Source organism: Pavona decussata, unplaced genomic scaffold (assembly GCF_977016875.1).
Source record: "Pavona decussata unplaced genomic scaffold, jaPavDecu1.1 SCAFFOLD_29, whole genome shotgun sequence".
NCBI classification, from domain to species: Eukaryota; Metazoa; Cnidaria; class Anthozoa; order Scleractinia; family Agariciidae; genus Pavona; species Pavona decussata.
In genome coordinates this window covers 1,693,950-1,716,839 of record NW_028145452.1, presented here as the reverse complement: position 1 = coordinate 1,716,839, position 22,890 = coordinate 1,693,950, and the positions used below count along the sequence as shown (strand labels likewise).

The 22,890-nt window shown below is 39.9% G+C and overlaps 3 protein-coding genes and 1 non-coding gene across 5 annotated transcripts in view; 2 read left to right on the top strand and 2 right to left on the bottom strand.

Moving 5' to 3' along the window:
• Positions 1–3,539: 3,539 nt before the first annotated feature.
• Trnav-uac (transfer RNA valine (anticodon UAC)) lies at positions 3,540–3,612 on the bottom strand. Its single transcript has one exon. It is a non-coding gene; the product is annotated as a tRNA-Val (tRNA).
• Positions 3,613–4,255: 643 nt separating this feature from the next.
• On the top strand, positions 4,256–6,746 carry LOC146484879 (adenosine receptor A2a-like). Its single transcript, XM_085104181.1, has one exon. The coding sequence runs from the start codon at positions 5,658–5,660 to the stop codon at positions 6,570–6,572; it is 915 nt and encodes a 304-aa protein (XP_084960307.1). The 5' UTR covers positions 4,256–5,657; the 3' UTR covers positions 6,573–6,746.
• Positions 6,747–16,727: 9,981 nt separating this feature from the next.
• Positions 16,728–20,556, bottom strand: LOC146484878 (uncharacterized). Of its 2 annotated transcripts, none has more exons than XM_085104356.1 (2): positions 20,470–20,556; positions 16,728–20,333 (listed from the first exon to the last, which is right to left on the bottom strand). In XM_085104356.1, the coding sequence occupies exon 2, from the start codon at positions 20,201–20,203 to the stop codon at positions 17,516–17,518; it is 2,688 nt and encodes an 895-aa protein (XP_084960482.1). In that variant the 5' UTR covers positions 20,204–20,333; positions 20,470–20,556; the 3' UTR covers positions 16,728–17,515. The 2 variants fall into 2 exon arrangements, with proteins under 2 accessions (XP_084960482.1, XP_084960481.1); XM_085104355.1 differs by having other exon boundaries at positions 20,446–20,504.
• Positions 20,557–22,076: 1,520 nt separating this feature from the next.
• Positions 22,077–22,890, top strand: part of LOC146484877 (uncharacterized) — a 34,698-nt gene continuing 33,884 nt past the window's right edge. Inside the window, exon 1 of the mRNA XM_085104373.1 lies at positions 22,077–22,646. Within this exon, the coding sequence (XP_084960499.1) occupies positions 22,557–22,646 (90 nt within the window). The 5' untranslated portion in view covers positions 22,077–22,556. The remainder of the gene's footprint in view (positions 22,647–22,890) is intronic.

Sequence of the window (22,890 nt, the reverse complement as noted above, 5' to 3'; positions counted from 1 at the left end):
TTAGTAGAACATTCGTAACATAGAATTGATGAATGACTTTAGTTTCTGCAAAAGTCCAGCTGGTTATCGTAAATGGAAAGGCAGAGAAGTTAGCGGAAAATTCTGAATACACAGAATATTTTAAAATCTTCTACCAACCGAATATTCCGTTTAAGAATCCAACAGATCAAATTGTGTTAATTCATGCAAGAATCCCTTTTAAGCTTTTTACCTGTTGTAAATTTATTTTGTTTCAACTTGAGGGAGCCTAACATTATAAGCCTTATGGTTCCCTTTTAGGCTTCCTTCACCACTTTCTGTCTTTTATGTTAACATTTTTTTTTTGTTCTTTTGCTTTATTTTGTGGTAAAATAATATAGATCAGATACTTAAATGTCATATTTAAATGCCGGTGGCCCTGACAGCTTTTAACCCGTTGTATCAGTGAACGTACTAGATATCTCTATCTGTATGATTAATTTTAGGAAGTATCGAAGCTCTCCCTTTTACCAAGGGAGGGTGAAGATAGAAATTTTACCGTCCTTTTGCTTATGATTGCATAGCATTATCGAACTAAAAGCTACAATATGTTTTCAGTGTTTTTATTGTGGTAGTCCAAGACTTTGTAAAGAGATGTTTAGTTGTATATAGAAAGCAAGGTGCTTTATATTGTTGTAACTCCTTCGCTAACATATAGGATCTTACTGAAAAAACTGTGACTTAGTTATAAGGAATAATTAAAAATCATTTTTAATATAATAGAAGTGGTTCATATATTATTCTCTGCGAAGTTGTAGGTTGCCATCCTTGATTGCGTGGCATGAATTTTGTGACCATCAGTTTCCGCTAGTTGGCTGCCGGTAAAACTGAAGGGTAAAATTAATCAGCCTCGTACCCAGTCATCCTTGGCGCGGTCAAATATGACGTCACCCGTTGAGCTGATTGGGAAGAAAAACGTTCGACCCCAAGCCCCCAAAGACAAGCTCGGTTACTTCGATAAGCACCTTGAGGCCTGATTTTACTGTGATCTGGCGTAAACTATAACAAGTAATGAACAAAGTACCTTTGCCCTCCCCCCCACCCCCCACCCCCCCCCCCCCCAAAACAAAAACTGCTCTTAGAGTACTCAAAAGAAAATACAAAGTAATTCCTCAAAGAAGGAAAAGCCATAATTATTTTGGGCAATTTATCCAGTGCGCCATAGGAAGAACTTGCAATCCTTTTCCCCAGTCTATCTTGGCCATCTGCACCAACACATACTACAGTACCTTGTAACGAAACTGGATCGGTATTTTTAATGTTTGCATTGGTCACAAATGTTTTTTGATCGTATCAAAGAGATAGTTAAAGAAGATAGCATTGCCCTTTTAAAATGACCAGGCCCCAGTTGTTCAAAGGCCGGATAACTTTATCCGCTGAATAAGGCACTATTCAGGGTCTAAAATATACTTTACGTTCAACGTTGTCCAAGGTTTTCGTACACTCCCAAACTTAACTGTGGTTAGAGTGTGCATATTCGCTTGTTCAAGAGAAATTCGAAAATACTGAAATCTTTGCCCTGATTGAAACTGTCGGATAGTGACTTATCCACAGGATAAAGTTATCCGGCCTATGAACAACTGGAGCCAGACCAATCCCTATTTATGTCTGGCCGGAAAATAAATGCCACGACAATGATTACGTATAGCCTGCGTGGCAGGCGCATGAAAAATATAGGGCGCGCGAGGGAGGGAGACATGTGAGGGGACGCCCTCGCGTGTCTCCCTCCCTCGCGCTCCCCACTCTTTTTCCTGCCCTACTGATATTTTTCATGCACCTGCCACGCAGGCCTAATTACGTATCCCTATACTTGAGTATGGCAATATTGTTTGGGGCGATAGACCCTATGCAAAAAATGGCTGACATATTCTTCTGTCTGTATTGAAATTAGTCTCACTAGCCCCGTTCAAGGTGAAATATTCTTTTGATTTTTGAACTCAAGAACGAGGTAAGTAAGGCTAATTTGAGTGCAAACAAAAGAATGTCTGCCATTTTGGCATTGGGTCTATAAGAACAACAATTAAAGTCCTACACAACAAAGCAACCAAACTAACTTTGGATAGAACACCGCGTTTCTCATCAACTGCAGATTTGTCTGATCTGAACTGGACGGTTTTGACCAGCAGAAAACAACTGCAACGCTGTATCTATATTTACAATCTAATTTTAAATGATAATGACAAAACGAACCTGATAGTTCGAGGCCTGGACATTCACAACCGCAACACGCGTGCAAAGGACACTATACGAGTAACACTTTAAAATCAATTAAGAACTGGTAGCTACTCGTTCTCAGAATTAGCGCCCTGTTTGACGGGAACGCCTTGACTGCCGATATAAGAAACGTTTCATACGGCGCTATTAGGTAAACACTATACGAGACAATATGTATTTTCATTCTGAGGGAAAACGTTATATGTAGGGGAAAGGTAAAATCTAAGTGCGCTCTGATTGGAGTTACAAACGTTCTTTAGTATTTACAGAAGCTGATTTTTGTGATATTTCTGAAAGCTTTTGCAATGGCGGAAAAGCAAAAATCCCGCAACGAGTTGTATGCAAAGTTTCAACCGGGCTCTACTGCGCATGTGCCTCAGCTGACATTGTGCTTATATACCAATACAAAACAGTTTTTGCTCTGCCTATGACTATCCGGGAAAAGCAAGTTTTGTATTTTTCAAAGGTAATTTTAATTACATTTTCTTCCAAAGTGAAGGTCAAAACAATTTGACAAAAGAATCTATACATTGCTATGTATTTTAAGGCTTTTTTGAAATTATAGTTTAGTTTAATTATTTTGGTTACACCATTTCATGACGGTGGGGGGTTCACATTTCAGCGCATGTGCATGAATCTAAATGCATTTTTCTCTTTCTTATCAATTTTATGGCCTTAAAAATCCCACTCACATGTACTTCAGTAATCACATTCTATAATAAGTCCAAGCAAAATGACTGATGACCAAAATTCACAGAAAATGCTAGTGGATTGTACTCATATTGTCGATATTGCAGTAGCGTTGACCTGTAGGATTTATTCCACGGTTGATGTGTTTACAGTTATTTACATGCGAAATAACGCAATCATATGAAAAAATTACCACCCGAGTTACTTATTCCCTTCCAAATGGTTCATAAACAACGAATTAAATTAATCAGGCATGGGTCATAGCGAGCAAAGGCGAAAAAGTATTTTGATTCATGGACATGCGCAGAACCGTGAACCCCTCCCTTTCTGAATTATGTGTTTCAATGACCCTCTTTCCAATCTCGTTCCCAGAGCCCTCGTTACCATTGTCCAGCGGAGCTGGACAAGGGTAAAGAGGGCTCTGGGAACGAGATCGCCCTCTTTCAGATCTGCTTTTCCCGCGCATGCTCATAAGCTGCGCTTCTGTTTTAGGCGGCACCGCCATTAGCTAGTTAGAACCTGATTAACTGGTTTATCCAGATCGCCATTGCTTCACAAGAAGCCGGTTCATATGAAAGAAAAAATTCCAAACGGAAACGATGAAAAATTAAAAGTGATGGTTTCGGCCAGGCTTGAACTGGCGACCTTCTGCGTGTAAAGCAGACGTGATAACCACTACACTACGAAACCTAGAGTGACAAATCTCCACTTAAATATAGAAAAATATTATCTCTCACTTGCGATTGGTCAAAATGCGTCGCTGGTTTCGACAGTTCGACAACTTTCAATTTATCCAAATTATGCTATAGAAAATTATTGATTTATTTTATTCATTTTTTTCACAGCAGGAAACGAAATGCCAAAACAAACCTAACATCCGTGCCATGTTTTTGATGTTTTCGTCCGCTTACGCAAATTGTGTTCCTGATTAATATGGCTAATTTGCCGTCGAAATGTCAATTCTTTTTTCAGCTGTTTTAAAACATAAATTACAAATAATAATGAATTAATATATTGCATTTGGTATAGTAAATGTCGTCAGGACTGTGTTTATAAAAGGGAGACAAACCTTTTTAACTATTTTTTTGTCTTAAAATCGAGTGACTGAGTGATGTTTTAACTGAACTAAGTTTCCATTTAAAAAAGATCGCGACATCTGCTATACCTGCTTTCCTCTCATGATTCGGAGCGATTCACCACACCATGCCAGCTGTAATCACATTTCCCGTCGAACAAAGTTGGGAATTAATTATATTTCGTTTTCTTTAATTATAATTAATAAAATTGGTCAAATTAACAGTGTGTTATTGTATTAACCAACTTTCGAGTCAGTTCCGAGACTAGGAGTAATTTTCTTTCTATGTGCGTCCTTTTTATCGTGGATTATCGTCCGAGAAGCGAACAAGTTCGCGTTCGTGAATTATACGCCGATAGGGAGGTCTACTAAGTAAATGTTGGCTTAACTCGGTTCGCTCACGACATTTTCTGGTTCTACATGCACACAGAGGCGTTTCTTAATTACTTCTAACTCTCTAGATGCCGAATCCGATTGAAAGAAAAGTTACCGATTGCAGTCTAAACAGGCGAAAGCCTTTTCATTTGTCATATACTGAGAACTAACTCGAATTGCAAATTAAGTAAACCGAACCGCGCTGAGATGAAAAGGACCTATTTAGAAATAGTTCGCACCACCGGCCGTTTTTTGCATTTTCACGGCAATATTTCAAAAGAAACCCTTTTCATCTCAGTGCGGTTCGGTTTACTTAATATGCAGTTTGAGTTAGTTCTACTGCGAAAACCAACAGAACGAAAAGTTCCAATCACACGTATTGCCGTAAAAGTGAATTTAGAGCAAAAATAAGGAACAAAACTTGAGCATACATGACGTACATAGTCGATACTTTGTGCTAAACCGTTTCGGATAAAATTGGTAATTTATTTTATTCTATAGAAGTTAAAATTATTTTATGGGTAAATTGTTTCTATGGATTTCATCTTTTGCGGATGGCAGAAACTCGAAAAAGTACTACGAATAACAAAAGCCGCCCTTGTTTAAATTAAAAGACAGCTTGACTGACAAAAGCTTCAACTTCACATTATAATGTGGGCTGATCTCTTGCGATGCCAACAACAGATGTCAGTTGTAGACCAATCAAGAACGTTAGTCTCCCAGCTCGTAGTTGTATTTAACTAAGAATGCAAACATTTATAGAACAAAATATTCTTAATGGATAAGATGTTTCGATTTGCTATTGTTTCAGTAAAACTGGCTGAGGGCATCGTTGCATGAACGCGATTTTTCCAATACAAGATAACTTAACGACTATTTGGCAGCCAAGTGACAATCTACATTGAGACTGAGCTGTGAAAACTCCCCATGCACAAACGTGTGGAAAAATTGATGTTCTGGCTTTTCCATCATCTGTGTAAGTAAAGAGCTGAAAGCATCACGAGGACAGGTGTATCTTCGCATCGCAACTGAAACCTTAGCCTCGAAGGGTACATTAAAAAGTGCGCAATTCTTATCGCTCCTTCTCTCGACAGCTGCGTCACTCTGGTAGTGAATAAGAGTACACGTTAGACGCCTCTGGGATAAACATATTCCTTATCAGTGTGTCTAGCCATCGGTGGATCATAATCGTAGACGCTACGGGCTTTCAAGATACCCAGAATCCAAAATCTTCTCAAGTTTGACTACATTTTAAACCGATACTTCTTGTACTGCTAGGCGGAAGATGACTCCTTTCCACAGATTTGGGCTAGTTGCTTTGCATATTTTCTTGTTCCTAGTGACTTGGTTTGGAAACTCACTGGTCTGTATTTCCATATGGCGGATTAGATCACTGAGAACTGTTTCCAACGTGGTTATATTCAGCTTAGCATCGGTTGATCTGCTTATGACAGTCGTCTTCATGTTTCGAATTATCGCTCTTTCAACCCAGGAAGAGTTCCTCAATGGTTGTCACGCTATTTCCGAGTTCGCGTTCACTGTAGTCTGCGTGATTATTCTACATTTGATGTGTATAAGCGTCGATCGATTCATCGCAATCAAATTTCCTCTTCGCTACAAAATGATCGTGACGCGCCGTCGTATAAAGAAAGCAATCGTCGCTATCTGGCTGTTTTCAGTAATCGGAACCGTTGTCTTTCCGCATGCTCTCCCCACAGAAGAATACGAAGATTTTGTCGATTACTATGAGACATTCCATTTGTGCATGACCCGCCCTCACGATCATGGGTTCCAGAAGACTTCCAAAGTATTTGCCGCATTACTGATTGTTGTATATTTCATTATTCCATTTCTCGTCACTTTCAGCTGCTACCTCTACATCATTAAAGCGTCACGTGATCAGCAGCTGAAACTGGAAAAAGATGCCCATCTTGAGAAGGAGACTGTGCGCAGAATTGAGATCAAAGTAGCACTAACGTACGGCATCGTCGTCGGGGCGTTCATGTTGTGTTTTTTGCCGCTTCTTGTTGGAACTTTGTACCAACAGTTTGAGTCCGAGCGACGCAAAGGTATGACGAAGACCATGCAGATTTTATCAATAATAGCTTCTATGAGCGCCTGTATCAATCCAGGTGTTTATACATGGAGGAGTCAAGAATTCAGAAAAGCATTCAAGAAAATAATTACCAGAACTCAGTAGCCATAAAGGAAGAGAAAACAAAAACTGAAAGATTTAATCAGAATAAGTTAGCGTTCATCGATCAGTTAGGAGCGATTTTCCAGTCTCTCGAGCCTTGGGTCTTGTAATAAAAGTTCGACACCATCCAGATGGACACCGAACGACCCAAAGGGCTAACGCCTGAAACGTCAGCACTCGAATACTGACTCTTGCTACCTAAATGAGGGGGGCGAATAGGGGTATGTAAATCCGCCGATCCGCTAAAATTAATGGCTGAATCCGTCGATCCGCTCAAAAAATCAACTAAATCCGAATCCGCAAATTGTTTGCCGCGTTAGATGATACGCGAAATACAAAGCGACTTCAGTTGTTGGAGTTGCCTTGCGTGATATTGTGTTTTAGCGTTGAGGATGACTATCAATGAAATATTTATGTAACCAACGTCTATATCGAAACAAAATCTTGCAGATACAAGAAAAAAGAACAAACTTGAAATTCCTAACAACCAAAATCCAAAATCCGGGCCCCAAATCTGGATAAAACCGCGATCCGCTGTGATCATAGGATCCGCAGATCCGTTAAAATTTCGCTCTGAATCCAGAATCCGGGCTAAAATATTTACCAAATCCGCCGATCCGTAGACCTATTCACCCCCCTCCTAAATATATCTGTGCCAACTCAAATTTTAAAGCCTATAAAATTGTGTCGGTAATGTTCCTGAGATAGGTGGTGTCTTCGATAACCTTCCACCCACCCCCATCCCAACCGAGACGAGGTGGGTCCTCTTCGAACGAACTTGTTATGACCAGTTCCCTTAGTTAGGGTTAGTAATGCGTGCGAAACACGCGAGTGCGCGCGAAAATTGTCTTTTCCCTCCTCCACGCGCGCTCGCGTTTCTCGCTCGCTTTATCATGGTCAAGCTAACTATCCTGAAAGTAAGAACAGTCTACATCGAAGACGAAATCAATCGCCGCACCGCATCATAGAAGTGATACAAGCTACTGACAACGAAGGCGACCTATGTGGGCTTCATCTTGTGATTGTTACATGCTTATAAGATTATTTGCTTTGTGCAAGTTAATACGAAACTCTTAGAAAACAAACAAAAAATGAATAGAGTGGAAGCTCTCGTAGGCAGACACCCTCGGGACGTGAAAAAGGTTTCTCGCTTACGAGAGTGTCAGGAGTGTCCGTTAAGAGAGCTTCCATTGTATTGAATATCGTTTCTTTTTTCATGTTGATGAGCGCCTTCCGGCTACATTTGCATGTAAACAATGTGTTACCTATTACTGTATTAACTTACTTAAATAGATCACGTATGTACTGAGCGACTGTGTTAAAGCTGGTCGACTTCATTCTATATTTGTTAGCGGGTCGTTTACCAAGCCAATAGGAATTGAGGTGAGTTATGTAACTTGAAGTTATTATTAAGAGCCCCTTGATCTACTTTTAAAGTGATTTATTTTGGAAAATTTTGACTCATCAAAGTTGTCGTTTGCGTTGAGCGGTTACGTATAAATTATGAATGCGCGCCTGTTCTTTTCCACAATTTATTATGTAGAAACAGTATATGGGGGACGGTTTTTAATTCAGTCTTTCCGGAAAACAAAATAATTAGATTGTTGTAAATTGCCGGCCAGGAGCTGCCTATCGATCGAGTGTTGTAATTATTTTTTAAATTACAACCAGAATGAATCAGTTATTCATTCAGTAGGTCAACGGTCGATTCTTCTGTACTGTCACCGGTTGGAATGTATTTAGCCTTGGAAACTCACAAAAGCATATAGTTCGTTGGCGACTTTCAAACTTCCGGAAATATAGTGTATTAGTCTTCAAAGTCTTGTCTTTTATATTACTATGACAGCGAGCCGGTTAACCGGAAAATTGCAGAGTTTGTTTTACTTCTGAGAATAACAATACAATGAATTGTTTACAATTTCCACAACTGTGTATTACAATAGACAATAAATGTTATTAAAACTGACTTAAATCGAGCGGACAAACAAAAGGCCAGATGGCCCAGCTGCGCCGACAAACGAAGCTACTATGATTTGATGCTGGGACGGGAGGAGGGATGCGGGGGGGGGGGGGGGGGGGAGGAAGGGGTGAGGTGTAAACTAGCCAGCGCTAGCTGGGCGTGTGAACTAGCCAAACGCATTACTTGACCGCAAGTAGCGAAAGCTAATTGAGTAGTGAAAGAGAAAAGGGATTAAATGTACAATTATGTTGAAGAGACATGAACGCACTAGACGAATATAATGATCGAAGCAGTACAATATTAAGAGATCGAAATAATTACATTTTATAAAATAATTAAATGCACATAAATGTTTATGATATACACTGGCAGCTGTGAGAAAAGACGTAGCTAATATAAATTAGAAATTTTTAAAAATTATTAGAAATTATTAATTCGTTTGTTTATCAGTATTTGTCGAAAAAGGAGAGTTGGGACAATTTTGCTAAAGGGTTTTAACATGTCGTCTGATACCTCGCCCGACCTCTCTGACGATTTCACACTTGTCTTTTGTTTTGCGAATGACTCACCTGCCACTAGTACAATAACCTGCATTAGCAATTTTAATTTTTTGTTGTTACAGGAAAGTCATATCATTTTTAAAAGCTTTCGGTGATTATAAGCTTTGGTTTCGTCGTTCATGACTGCGTGATATGGTCGTTTTTTCTCCCGGTTCTCGCTTTGCTAAGAACATCGCTATTCAGTCGTTTACATGGCTGAAAATCAGTATCGAAGGACTGAGAATCAACTGACAAATAATCTAACCTTCCTGGTAGCGTTTACTGGTCGATCAAGAACCACACGGTTGTCTGTGAATATATAAAGTTCGGGTACTTGTACTGGAGCGTGGCGGAACACAAAAGAAATTCATTGTCTTTTGAGAGAGGTATAGTTGTAATTACGGTTTCATTTCACATGCTATAGCACTTAGAAATTGTTGTTCTGAGCCCGGTTCAGTTCAAAGAGCGGATAACTGACGTTATATCCAGTGGATAAATCACTATCCAGAGGTTAAAATGTACTCCAACTTATACATTGTATCCAGTGAATAACGACGTATCCGCTGGATAAAGTTGTCCGCTCTTTGAACAACTGGGGCCTGGTCAGTATGATTATAAACTTTGCTGCCGGCAAGAATCGGGAATTATTTACTGGAATCAAACGAAAACCAAGACTGAAAAGTGAGCCAGTCTTGCTCTCTTTTCACCTCAAATTTTCAAATTCGCCCGTCATCCATTTCGAATTCAACCGGCACAAACGTGACTTCAGTTCAATCAACGAATGTTTTCATCAGGTCCCATTTGTTCAAAGATTGAATAATTTTATCCAGCGATTACGTCGCTATAGAGTGGATAAAATGTGTAAGTTGGAGAACATTTCATGCGCTGGATAGGGATTGATCCATGAGATAACGTTATCTGCTTTTTGAAAAACCGGGCCCAGCTGTTTAGCACAAAGAACTCGCTTGATGCTTCGTGGCCATTTTCTTATTCTGTTACGCTTTAACTGTCTCGCGCTACCCTGCAAGCAGAGGATGGTTTTTGTCGTTTTTTCGGTCTATCATTTCTTATATTTTTGTCACTTGTCGGGTCTCTTTAACAAAAGCGACAAAGAAAAGTCTGCTAGTTGGTTACACTCGCTCCGAAAAGGACTGTAGAATGCGCGTAACGGTCTCAGTGTTCGCGAGTAATCGATGATTACGTCAAGGCAGAGTCGGACATGAACTTTTTTCGCCGCTTTGAGCAATGCTAAAGTTTTGAGCTCAGTTGTGGATAACTGAGTGTAAAGCTGTGAACTATCTTGCGGTAAGCTGTACATGTGTACCATCTTGCATGTAAGCTGCGTACTATCTTGAAGAGGCGGTTCTATGTTTTAGCTTGTGGAAATATATAATTTGTTATACTCTCTCCTAGCCGGATCGTCATGGCTCTCCAGTTCAGTTTGGTATTGTACAAGGTGTTTCATACTTTAGCTACGCTTTTAGAAGAAGTCCAATGAAAGATACTGAGCAGTACTTTCCTTTAATAATGATTTTTCTATGCTGTGCATGTTGGTTCTAACTTTTGTATCGGTTGGGGATCATTTGGGAAACAATGTAAAATGAAGCCGTACAAATGAGCTATCAAGAAGTCCGGCAGGGATTTCCTTTCTTGCGCCCATTGGCTTCCTATCATATGTTTGCAATATAAATTCGCGCGGTTAGTCGGTATTTTGTTTTATTCATTTTACGTTAGACATAATAACCGATAAGCCATGGATCTTCTTAACCTTTTTAAAACTCAAATTACGATTTCAGCGGAAAAGGTTTAAAAATCGTAAGCTTCCGAGGCGATTTAATTTTATCCATTTGTTTTCTGTTAGCCAGTGGAGTCAACGAGTGTCCTTCCTGGCGCGCATGTTAACATCCTGATTCAGAGTGGACTGAATCCGATTTCAGTTATTTTTACCCAAGACAGTTAGCATTTCTGTTTTTAGAACAATTTAATTTATGAGAATGGTGTATTATTCAATAATCACACAGGCAAACTCGGAAGAAGAAATTCCGAGTGCTCCTATCAGGAGTCCAACCTTAGACCTACCGATTACTAGTTCCGGTATGCTCTACCACTGAGCTACAGGAGACAGACTCGTGGGAGCTAAGGCCATTAAACTAGGTTCATGGGATAAACATCCTGCATACTGCTAGGATTGGATTTTCATTTGATTTCTTTTTCCATTCGTCTTCCGAGGTGGCTCAGTATTTTACCATTTTGCTGTTTTTAGTTAAAAATCCTTATGTCTGGGTCAATTCCAAAAGCGATCATCCCCCCCCCCCCCGGGCAAACCCCCGGGCATTTGACTTTTTTAAAAATGCCTGATCAAATTCCCCTCTATATGGGCCGATTTCTAGGTCAAATGCCCCACTGGTTGGGGCTGGAAAGTCATCGTGTTGGTTTTTTTTTTGTATTCGCTAGCTCTGTTTATATAAAAATCAACGAAATTCATACATTAATAAATTTAAAACAATTTACTATTAAAGATAATGCATAACATCACATATGAAACTCAACTAACAGAGAGTTTAACGATATATGTACCGATACTCGCTTTTCTTTTATATTAAATGTACATGAAGTTTGCTAATACGTGTGATAACAAGAACAATGATAAAAAACACTATGTTATGAAACCTAGACATGCCAACAAGTCGAGCTTCGAACGCTGAGCAAAGGGAGAACGAAGCTTGAGGGAACTTGGACATACCACTGAAAATGAGAAGCGAAGGGCAATATGTAACCCCGCCATGCCAAAAACAATCTGAGATATATTTGTTGGAACGCTTCTCTATGGTAGTATTAAATGGCTTACTACATAAAAAACTGTTTGACGCAAAATATACGCGTAAATTCTGGCTGTGAATAAAGCATTCCGACAATTTATGCGACCGCTGACCAGCATTTTTTCGACGGGTCAAATGCCCGATGGGTCGGGTTTCTAATCGCGTCAAATGCCCCACTATGTGGAGCCGAACAGGGGTCAAATGCCCGGGGGTTGCCCGGGGGGGGGGATGATCGCGCTTGGAATTGACTGATACATTAGTCAATGACGACGGCGTATCGGCCGAGAACTCGGATATCGGGTAGTTTTGGATTGACCTCTCTGGTGCATGCATAAACAACTTCGACCTCCGTACACAATAGCGGGAGTATGTTTACCAGGTTCGAGCGAAAATTTGGTCATAAACGATGTTTAAAAAAAATTGCCAGAACACACATTTAATTTATATAACAATCAGTCCAACTGATGTAAATATGAACAACAACAACAACAACAACAACAACAACAACAACAACAACAACAATAACAAGATACTATGTAGAACAGTTTTTTTCGTTGCGTGATTTCACTCAATAAATCGGTATAAAAATAATCGGCAATTTCAGCCTGACAACGTGATCAATGAAAGCAAGTAGTAACGGGCATGGGCAAGAAAGGAGGGTGGAGGGGAGGGCAGGAGGTAAGAACATTTTCCTTCCCTCCTCGCTCACTTCCTGTCTATTTAACTCCGCTCTATGCTTTTCAGTGTGATAAGGTCCCGTCCCGTATCCCGCTACCTGAAAAATCCCTCATTTAGACTTTGATTTCTACTGTAGAGTTGACTTTCTGCTTTTGGGTGTGTACATTCATAATAAAATTGTCGTCGTCGTCGTTGTTGTCGTGGACGAGAGAGAAACTGAACAGCCTCATTCGATACATATGCATCTCTTGACCTCTCTACACATGTCTGTCTCTGTCTGTCTCTGTCTGTCTCTGCGTCTCTTCAGGTATACTGGTGTCAAATTCTCACTCAACTCTGGCCAAAAAGATGGCTACGATAAACTTTTATTGACACTTCCTTCTCGAATTGGCTCATAAACAGCGGAATTTTGACTTTTTGTCAAGACACTGAATATCTTTCGAGTTCCCCCAAGGCAGGATATCCTCTCTTGCTTGGTAGATAAGAAGATAAGCTTAAAGGGTGACAAAGTCAACTTCTGGCAACGTAATGAGTTTCCTTGTTCAGTTACTAAAGCTCATTTCGTTGTGTAATCCTACTTATTACGAGGCTGCGTCGATCACGTACCATTAGCCCGAATGGCTCGGGTAACGATGATATATGTTGACGTACAAATCTTGAAACGGCTCGCGGATTCCCGTATAAACTGATAAAGACTGATTTGTTTAACGTAACGCTGAGTTATCACGTACGATCGCTAGAATCTTTTTTGTTTCGTTTCGTTTTGTTTTCAATAAACATAAGAGTTCGTAGAGTACTGAGTCAGTATCCTTCCTTTCGTAGACTAATAATCATCAATATTTATTGTCATTCGGCGGAACTGAGGTGACTTTTCAACGCCGGATTACATCGGGCGTTGACTGCCCCCGCGAATCATGACCACAGCCTGATTGTACTTATGCCAAACGTTTACGAGAACAAAGACTTAATTTCCTATAAAAATTCTCACTGGTATCGTACATACGAGCTCTGAAACAAAATTAATTTTTGATCAAGGATATTTTAAGAGGTGAGTGTAAGAGTCAGTAAGTTCTTGGAGAACGATTAAACTATAAACATAAACGCTTACTATCAAAGCGAACGATCTGTCGACCGTTCAACGGTCATTTTCAAGTTCAGTGTTTAGGATAACGTAGCGTGTTCATAATGTGCAGTTGTGAATGTCTTTGCATTTTGAATAACTAAGTTGCCAATAATGAAGGAGTGATGTATAAAATCCTTTACTCACTTCCTTGAATAATTCCGAACTCGATTTAGACTTGCCCTGTCTTTTAATGGGAGAATTTGGAGAAAACTTCTTGCTAACAGACGTTTCTTAAAATCGCACGATATCAGCAGAAGTCACAAGCCGAGGAACAAAAAACCTAAGAAAAGCAATCCAAAGCGAACCTTTTAAGATTTAGTTAAGAAATGTCAATCGAGACTAAACGTTTGATTATGCAACAAAGAAGATCCATTCCTCTATGCTAGAATACACGTGTTTTAGAAAACGTGATTGACCTAGTCAATCAAAGCTTCCGTAAACTAGATGAGGTAAATGTCAACCATGCATTAAAAGTTCATTCAATGGTGTTCTGTTTCTTGATAAATCTATCCTGATTAACCACGTTGTACAATTTCCACATCATCATCGGGCACGAACGTAATCGCCAGTTCAACTGGGGAGTCAACGTGACTCTCCTCGCAAACCGGAACTTCGATATTTTATAATCTTTGAATGGGACGTTTGATCTCGGTTCTCCGGCCTTGAGAATTTATCAGAGCTAAAGTTGCACGCACCAATTGATCCCTTCCTGGAAGAAACTCCTTTTTTCGACTCCAATGTTTCCCTTTTTTCGTAGCCTCCCACGCAGTCGTTTTTAGGGTGCGTGGGAGGCTAAATTTTTCGAGGCACGAAATCTTCCTTCAGCCACACAAATCTCGCCAACTTTGATCTTCCTTGATTGTAATGCTTTTCTTCCGAGATGGTACTCTCGAAGTTGAGTAAGCTACTTTTTGTGCCATCTATTCCAGAAATGTTCTAGAATATATATTTATTTTAAGGGATTCACTATTCAGTCAAAATTATATCTAGCCCGGGGGGGGGGGGGGGGGGTACTTGGGTTAAGTTTTGCTGGGTATGTGCCGCTGGCCTCTCAGAACCCCTGCCCCATTATGGGCAATTTTGTGGCCAGTTATAGACCCCATCTTAGTCACTTTTTGGGAAAATGTAATTTTCGCGATCCCAACTAAGTCACTTTCTATTTATGCATCTACTTTCAAGAACGGAATGTAATGCGAGGTGATTGTTACATTTAATAAACAACAACTTTCTGAATTTTTTAACCGAGACCATTTTGAATCCCTACTTAATAGAATTTTCTCACCCCAAAAATCTGAAAATGTGCGACCCCATTCTAGTAACTCTATTGAAAATGCGACCCCATTCTAGTCAATCCAGTCGTGAAAATGCGACCCCATCCAGCGGCACATCCCCATTAGCCTCTTATAAGGAAGTAACCCCCCCGGGATATCTAGATGGGCCATCTTGGATCTGCCATCCTGTACTTAATAATTTCTTCAAAATCTCACTTTTTCTCACTTAATTAGTTTGCAAGAACTGACTAAAGATATATATAAATATATGAAGCTTTCTTCTTCTAAAATGCCTAAAGAAGACTGCGAAGTTAATTCTTGAATATACTTCCCTAACCGTGAAATCAGCCTTGCTCTTTTTTTAGATTATTTGCTTTTTAATTCTTGAAAACTTTTTCGGCATCCCACAAAGACAAGCTAGAATCTATGGTTCATACACTCCTTTATAATGTTGGCAATAGGTGCTTTTTTATCAGGTTCCAAATCCTAGCCTGCGAGCAAGCTCTCTGTTTGGTCAGCCGCGGGAGTTTAGCTGAAGCCGCGAGAGAATTGGGGCAGAGGCTTCATGTCCCAATCCTCTCACGGCCATCCAGGCTTTTCCAAATACGGTTGGACCTCCCGTAAGCGACCACCCACAATGTCAAGGATATGTGGTCGCTTACCAGAGGTCAGACCACGGGGGTCTAAATTTCGGGTAATTTACGTATGGTAATTGCGGAGACCTAACCCTTTTGACAGTGCTTATCAAAACCAATGCATGCTATTTACGAGATAAGAGAGTGTTTTCCTACAAGGAATTCAATCTGATTAAGGTTTATTTCAGTGTACAGTCAGGAGATGGGCTCCTGGTACAGTATAGTGCATGTGTATTTTATCAAAATATTGTTTCAGTACTAAGCTATTTAGACACTTGAATCGGTAGCTCCGACTCTGAGATTTACGGTGTCCGCTGTAATGATGTGGCCAATATTTTACAGCGACATATTTTTCAATTTCCACCCGTGAGAGATACAGTAGATTGTTTGTCAAGTGGTCGCCTACGGGAGGTTCAAAACAATTGAAAATTTTAAACAATCATCTCTAAAAGTGGTCGCTTACGAGAGGTGGTCGCCTACGAGAGGTTTCATCTATAGTGATTTGACTTGAAAACTTCTGGTATTTGGAAAAGTGGTCGCTAATGAGAGGTGGTCGCAAAGGGAGGTTCGACTGTACAAGAAACTATCCCTAACAGAGCAGCTTTATTTAAATGATTTTGTTTTTGCTTAAAAGGCGCCCCTTCCCTACTTGCAATAATTAAGTGCTTAAATTGTCAGAGGTAAGATAATTCAACTAGCTTAAACAAATTAATTACATCGTTACTTCAGGTTAAAAGTTCTTATTGTAACTATAAAGTAAAACAAAAGTCTGCCAATGAGCGAAGCCGGTCATTTTAAAGGCAATGCCATTCTTCTTCTACAACGTACTTTAGCTTAGACTTCGATCTACTGCTAAAATGAAGATTATCCCACATTTTGTTCAACCTTACTACTGCGAAATGTAAATTTATACTCTTGTAATCGTGGCACATTGCAGAGCAAAATGTTCTCCAAACTAAACAGCCTTCAAAACCTCATGAAACCAAAGTATCAGTGTCAAAAATATGATATAACTTGTTTCTTTTAACAGAAGATTATGAGCTAAAAAGAAACAATTTTTATCAGAAAATGTCGTAGAAATAGCACAAGTTGTTTGTTAGCTGTTTATGCTATGATAGTTGATTGACAATCGGGCGTGAGAATCTCCAGACCATGCAGGTTCCTTTTTACCGGACCTTCTTGCTTTAGGTGTGGTTATGGGCTGACATTAAATTACTAGATGACCATTAATCACAACACACAATTTCTAAATATTAAGCCTCTTTTAAAACATATCGAACGAATAGATTAACTCATTCTCGAAGAAGAAGCCGATCCATGAAGAACCACTATATAAACCCAACTGTTTGCTCCGTTAATGTGTCACATATATGTTAGCTCACCCAGGTCTCACCGGCTATCCTCTAATTTGAAGAAAAAATTACGCCTTCTCTTGCAAGTCAAACATTACTTCCATTCATGTTAAGTAAGTCAGAGATCAATTAATTGTAATGAGTTCTTTCACAAACTAATTATACAAATGGAACGTTGAAAAGCTCTTCGCACTAGGTGATCTGGTTGCTTCCTACTCGTCTTCTTTGGCTCTCTATTTAGAAAATATCAAAGTATACCCCCTTTTTTCTTTCTTTTTATGATATACTAAATCAACAAGAAATCACCTAATTATTTATTTGAGACATTACATAATAGGCTATTGAGAGCCTTTTGCACTAGTCACCGACTTATTTATTTATTTATTTATTTATTTATTTAGTGTTCTATGTATTTTTCCATTTATTTTTGTAGGTTTTAATTTATTTACTTACTTATTTACTTTGTATTGCCACTAAGTGTATCTTTTGTCTTGTATTGATGTCTCTAATTTAACTTTCAATAAAATTATTAAAACAAATATATGTTAGCTCATGTAAAGAGATATAGATCAGCCGTCGCTCAACAACAGGCGACGAATAATTTGACACATTTTCTTGACAGCCACGAACTCCTTTTCTAGCTTCTCATGTGCTAAGTAGGTTTTGTCTCTTCCTTTCAATTTGGAGGCAACGAGGTCTTGTTGTGGCATAAAGAAGGATGGAAACGCTTCATCTTCACACACGTATTGGTACATTCGCCCAACAATTCGTCTGACCCATTCAGTAAGGCTGCCTTTGGCGTTGAGGCCATGCTTGTCTAACTCATGAAACAAAGCCATTTTGAGCCAAAATGAGGGAATTAACGATTGAGCATTGTAATTCGCTTCATCGGGAAACACTGATTGGCTGTCTACTAATGCCGGACATACCTCACGAATAGCTTTCGCCACAATGTAAGCATCCTTGACGACTTCAGGAAGCTTGTCAATAATTTCACTCTCCATAAGAGAAAAAGATACTCTCACTTCATTGCCATAAATGCCACGCTCAAAGCGCGGAATGGTCATGGTGAAAAGACACCGTTTTTGAATGTTTTCCAAAACATGACTGTACAGAATTGCACCCTTTGGCCAAAACACTCCAGCATCCATGACCGGCACAAGATCGACTGAATAACACATGTTCTTGTAGATGGGGCCATTCCAGCAGAGTTCGATGATGATTGATGGCTTGGGATGGACAATACCTGGATCGGAACTGGGGAGTGTGAAGTTGGAGCAGATCCGACAACATTTCCACAGACTGGAATCAAACATTACCAACCTTACAATTTGTTCGAATTTTGATCTGACCAAATATGGCACAAGAAATCCGTCTGCATCAAAGAATTCGTCGATATTCACACTGTCGCCGCTTTCTTTCAAACGTACAAAGCCAGGAGAGCATGAATCATCATCAACTACTTTCAAAGAGTAGCTGAAGTGTTCAAGATTACACAGAAAGTCGAACTCGTTGGGCAGACTGGCCTTTGTTTGCTCTCGGACACTACCCGACACAATCATTGCCGACCGGAAACGATGATCATGGTCAGCTACTCTCCGAAGAATCTCCATTATCAGGTTTTCTGTTTCTTTGTATATTTGGACCACCTCTGCATTATGAACCGCTACTTTTCCAATCCTCGGTGTATGGAGAACGTGGGACAAGTATTCTTCTATCCTTCTCATCGGGTTGATTTGAATTTCTGCTACATCAATTGAAATTGGCTCTTCTTGCTTGCTAAAGGGATGATAGGAGCAGGCACATAGTTCACAAGAACTGTCTGGTAATCTTCTCTCGTCTTTAAGGGTGGCAATTCTCCCATGTTTCTTAAGTGACTCAACCATGTCTTGGTTGAGAGCAGAAAGAGCACAATCGATTGGACTTTCATCCAAACAGTTTTTTAAAGTGACGTCGGCTATCATGTCCGAGAATTCGACAAACCTGATCACAGTGGTGCTATTTGAAAATTCTGCATAATGCATTGGCGTTGACATAAAGTCGTCTCGAGCATTGATGTCCCACGGTATCCTACAGCCTCTAAGCGGAAGTCCTCTGTGTGCCAAAACCATATGGGCCAAGGTCACTCCTTGCTTTCGAGCGCAGTTCCAATCGATCTCTTGTACCACTTTCTCACTCTCATCAATGCCATCCCATGGCCACTGGAATCCAGTCACTAACCTTTGACTCCGATCGCGTGTGGCAGTAACATGGAATGCTGTAAACCCTTCCACGTCTTGCGCATTGACGTCTCCTCCAAGCATCATCAACTGCTCTAGTACTCTTGACCATTTCTCAAAAGCAGCTGCATAACCTGCATAATGTACGGGAGTGCGAAGCATTTTGTCAACAGAATTCAAAGAAGCCCCCTTCTTGACTAAAACGTCAACATACTTTGCAACATCCGTTTCTGGTATGGAGTCACAAAGATTTAGCATCAGCACATGTAATGGAGTCAGTCCTTGTTCATCTGGTATCGTAGGGTCGGCACCATACTCTAACAGAAGTTCCAAGGTAGTCAATACTCCTTCGTTCCCGTGGAGTGCACAAGCATTCCGGAAACAAGCCATCATCAAAGGTGTCTGGTGTTTCTTGTTCAGGGCATTGACCATGACATCATGTTTCAACAGGATCTCAGCTATTTCGTAAGCGCGATATTGGCTGCAGATGTGCAGTCCGTTTTCACCTTTTAAATTGTTGTGATGAACATCAGCATCGTGTTCAATTAGGATGTTTAATTTTGGCAGATTTTCTGAAAACTCTTCTTCACTTATACAGCCGTAGGCCATGTCACAAGCGTACAATAAAGGCGTATTACCAAACTTGTCTTCAGCATTAACTCGGGCTCCAGACCGCAAGAGTACTTCCACTACTGCAGGGGTAGCGTTTGATATGCATGCATAATGTAGAGGTGTTTTACCTAAAATGCTTGGGCGCTCTACTTCTGCACCGGCATTGATCAGCATCTTGGCTGTTTCCTCAGATTGGCAATAATATAAAGGAGACTTACCGTCCTTGTCAAGAACATTAACATCGTTCCCCTTATCAATGAGGTATTCTGTTACATCTGGTCTGTTCCTAGCTGATGCTACATGAAGTAGGGTCCATTTGTCTGGTCTGATAATGGCGTTAAGTCCGATATCTTGCGAAACCTTTTGCATATTTTCCGGTGGACCATTAAAAAATTCAATTATTTCGTGATACGAGTACTTTTCCATGTCTGCCTGAATCTCTTAACTTTGGATATTTCGTTTTGATGCCTCAGTATCATTCATAATCGACGGCGTTTTAAGTGACCGATCCATCAACATGTATCGGCGTGAAGGCTACCACGTAGTGTCTGATTGCCTGCGAACAAAAGTCAAAATAAAATTGTCTGTGAGCTTCACAGTTAAGTTACAGAATCATAAATTCCATGTAGAAAAGAAAATAACACGCGAATACAAAAAAATGTTTTCACCTTGCATGTAAAATAGAACCTTACCATATTTACTTCCTGCTTTAGAAAGCGAAAGTCACGAAAATCGGTGGACCACAAGTTCCAGACCCTTTTCGGTTTGCATTCTGACGAGGCAATGACGAGACGGCCTGAACCAGGTTGAGTCAGCAGTTCTCACAATGTCACGCGGACTTTCTCACAAAAATGCCCTTGTGGCACATCAAAATGGCTCTACGATTTGTTTCGATCGACCATTTACGGCAAAAGTGTCGTGCACGTGGACCTGCCCTAGAAGTTTGCTATTTTCTCTGTAGCTGAAACAGTGACGACAATCAAGGCTAAAAATTTCACTTCAACGTATTTGACCTTCAACGCTTCCGTTTAATAATGTTCTTGCAAAATGTTCTTCAGAATATTTTCGAGACTAAACAGTTAATTAACACTTGTCTTTTGAATTACGTTTGTATGTGATCCGCATAAGGTTATTTATTCTACAAGCTTTTCATGCCCCATTTCTTATTGTTTGTATGTACATATTTTAGCGGTCTCATACACTTTGGAATATATTAGAAAGTATTTGCATGTGAAAAGATTTCCCCGCATAAGCCTCGTGTGCAAGCTAGTTCCAGTTCAATACCAAGAATACGAATACGGTTTATTGTATATATATGAACATGCTACGTTATCCTACTGAAACACTGAACTTGAAAATGACCGTTGAACGGTCGAAACGTCGTTCGCTTTTAGAGTGCAAGAGTTTCAGGCTTTCCTGTAGGCGCACAAATTCAGTCAGTAGTTTCAAGTTAAGGCAAATTGTTATGCTTTTGTTCGTTTGTCGTACGTTTGTCGTTTTCTTTCCCACGCGGGACCTCTCGCTCACTTGGAAAGGAAACCGACTTAGCTTTACACAGGCTACGACCTGGTATAAACGTTTATATGGTAAATTTCTCTGCTGAAAGCTCATTTTGACAACTTGTTTGCATATAGTTTATGTAAACATCAGCCAGCTAGGCCTTCGTTTGTATTTTCAAATTAACAATGCTGTCTTCTGTTCTAATTTGTTATTTCCTTTTGACTTTGATGCAGGACAATAGTTAAGTCTCAGTTTGAGTTAAACATGGCCACTTTAATTTTTTGTTTTGAAGTGTTGTACTTTCCTTTTCTCAAAATGTTTCTTTCCTTTCAATCATAATCTGGTAAGCTGTTTTCCCGATAGAGTGCAAAATAGTGAGTCATCAATGTTGTTCAAATTATGGCCACTTTTTTTTTTGGTGGTATTGAAAAACTGCGGGTCTGACACGAAAGGTATTTTTGGATAAATAAATTCGAGAAAAACCAATGACAATGGGTCAGCAAACACACGCACACACAAAAAAAATCAAATCGAGAATTTATCTCTGTTCTCTTTTATATTCTACTTTTTATGTTGTTTTCGGCTGTTTTACTTCTTTATGTATTTGCATCCTTTGGCATTTCAACTTTCATCCCGCTTCTCAAGTTTTGAGCGCAGGCGGAGGAAACGTGTTTCCCTTATTCACTTCCTCTTCCGGAACACCCTTCCTGCAAACGTGACAGAAGTGTTTCAGCACTTCCGGTCAATTCTGTTCCAAAACGAGGCTTACTACCAGTGACCGCTGAAATGTAACCTTCCTGTCGGAAGCCGATCGAGAGACGACCAGACGGCCACGATTGAGTGACAAAAAAAGTCAATCGATATGAAATTCTCCAACTCTTATAGCACACTTACAGGGATATTATTTTAAATGGCTACGCCGCCGTAAAGGAATTCCTGCGTGGTTCCTTTCGTCCCGGTTATCTCGTCTCCAGTTTCCGGAACTGTGTCACACCACGCAGGCTTGGAGTTTGTGCAATTCAACGAAGGACAAGCACGTAGTTTGGGTCTTCTCGATTTATCTCGCGTGTGTTAAAGTTGGTGGTTATGTTGTTATGGAAATTTCGATTTATGTCACCTAATGAGTCTTGTTGACATGCTCGATGGAATATTAACATTTCAAGTAGTACCTTGCGTACGTGGAAGGCACAAGGAATATTTGCTAAAATAATATGGATAGCACTGCGTGAGTTTTGTCGTGTCACCCGGATAATTTTTGCGATAATTTGACGTTTCATTCATGGAGGTTGAATTGCTCGAAGATGCAGCTGATTGTTCAAAAGGCGAATACTTCTGTGAACTGTGCAGCTTGGATTTCACAACGCAAGATGTAAGTACGCGTTTCGCTATAAACCTGTTCATATTTGCATGGACGAGTAAATTTCGATGTCGCACCAGTGTGTTTTTGTAGACGTTCAGTTCTCTATGTCAAACTCCTTCCAAGGGGACGATGGTGTATTTTTTAACCGGAATAAATAGCTTTAATGTTTGCAGAGTCTATGGAATGTAAAAGCAAAACAGTACACGGGGAACATAATTTTCGTAATTTCGCTATGTACAAAAAGCTTAGGTTA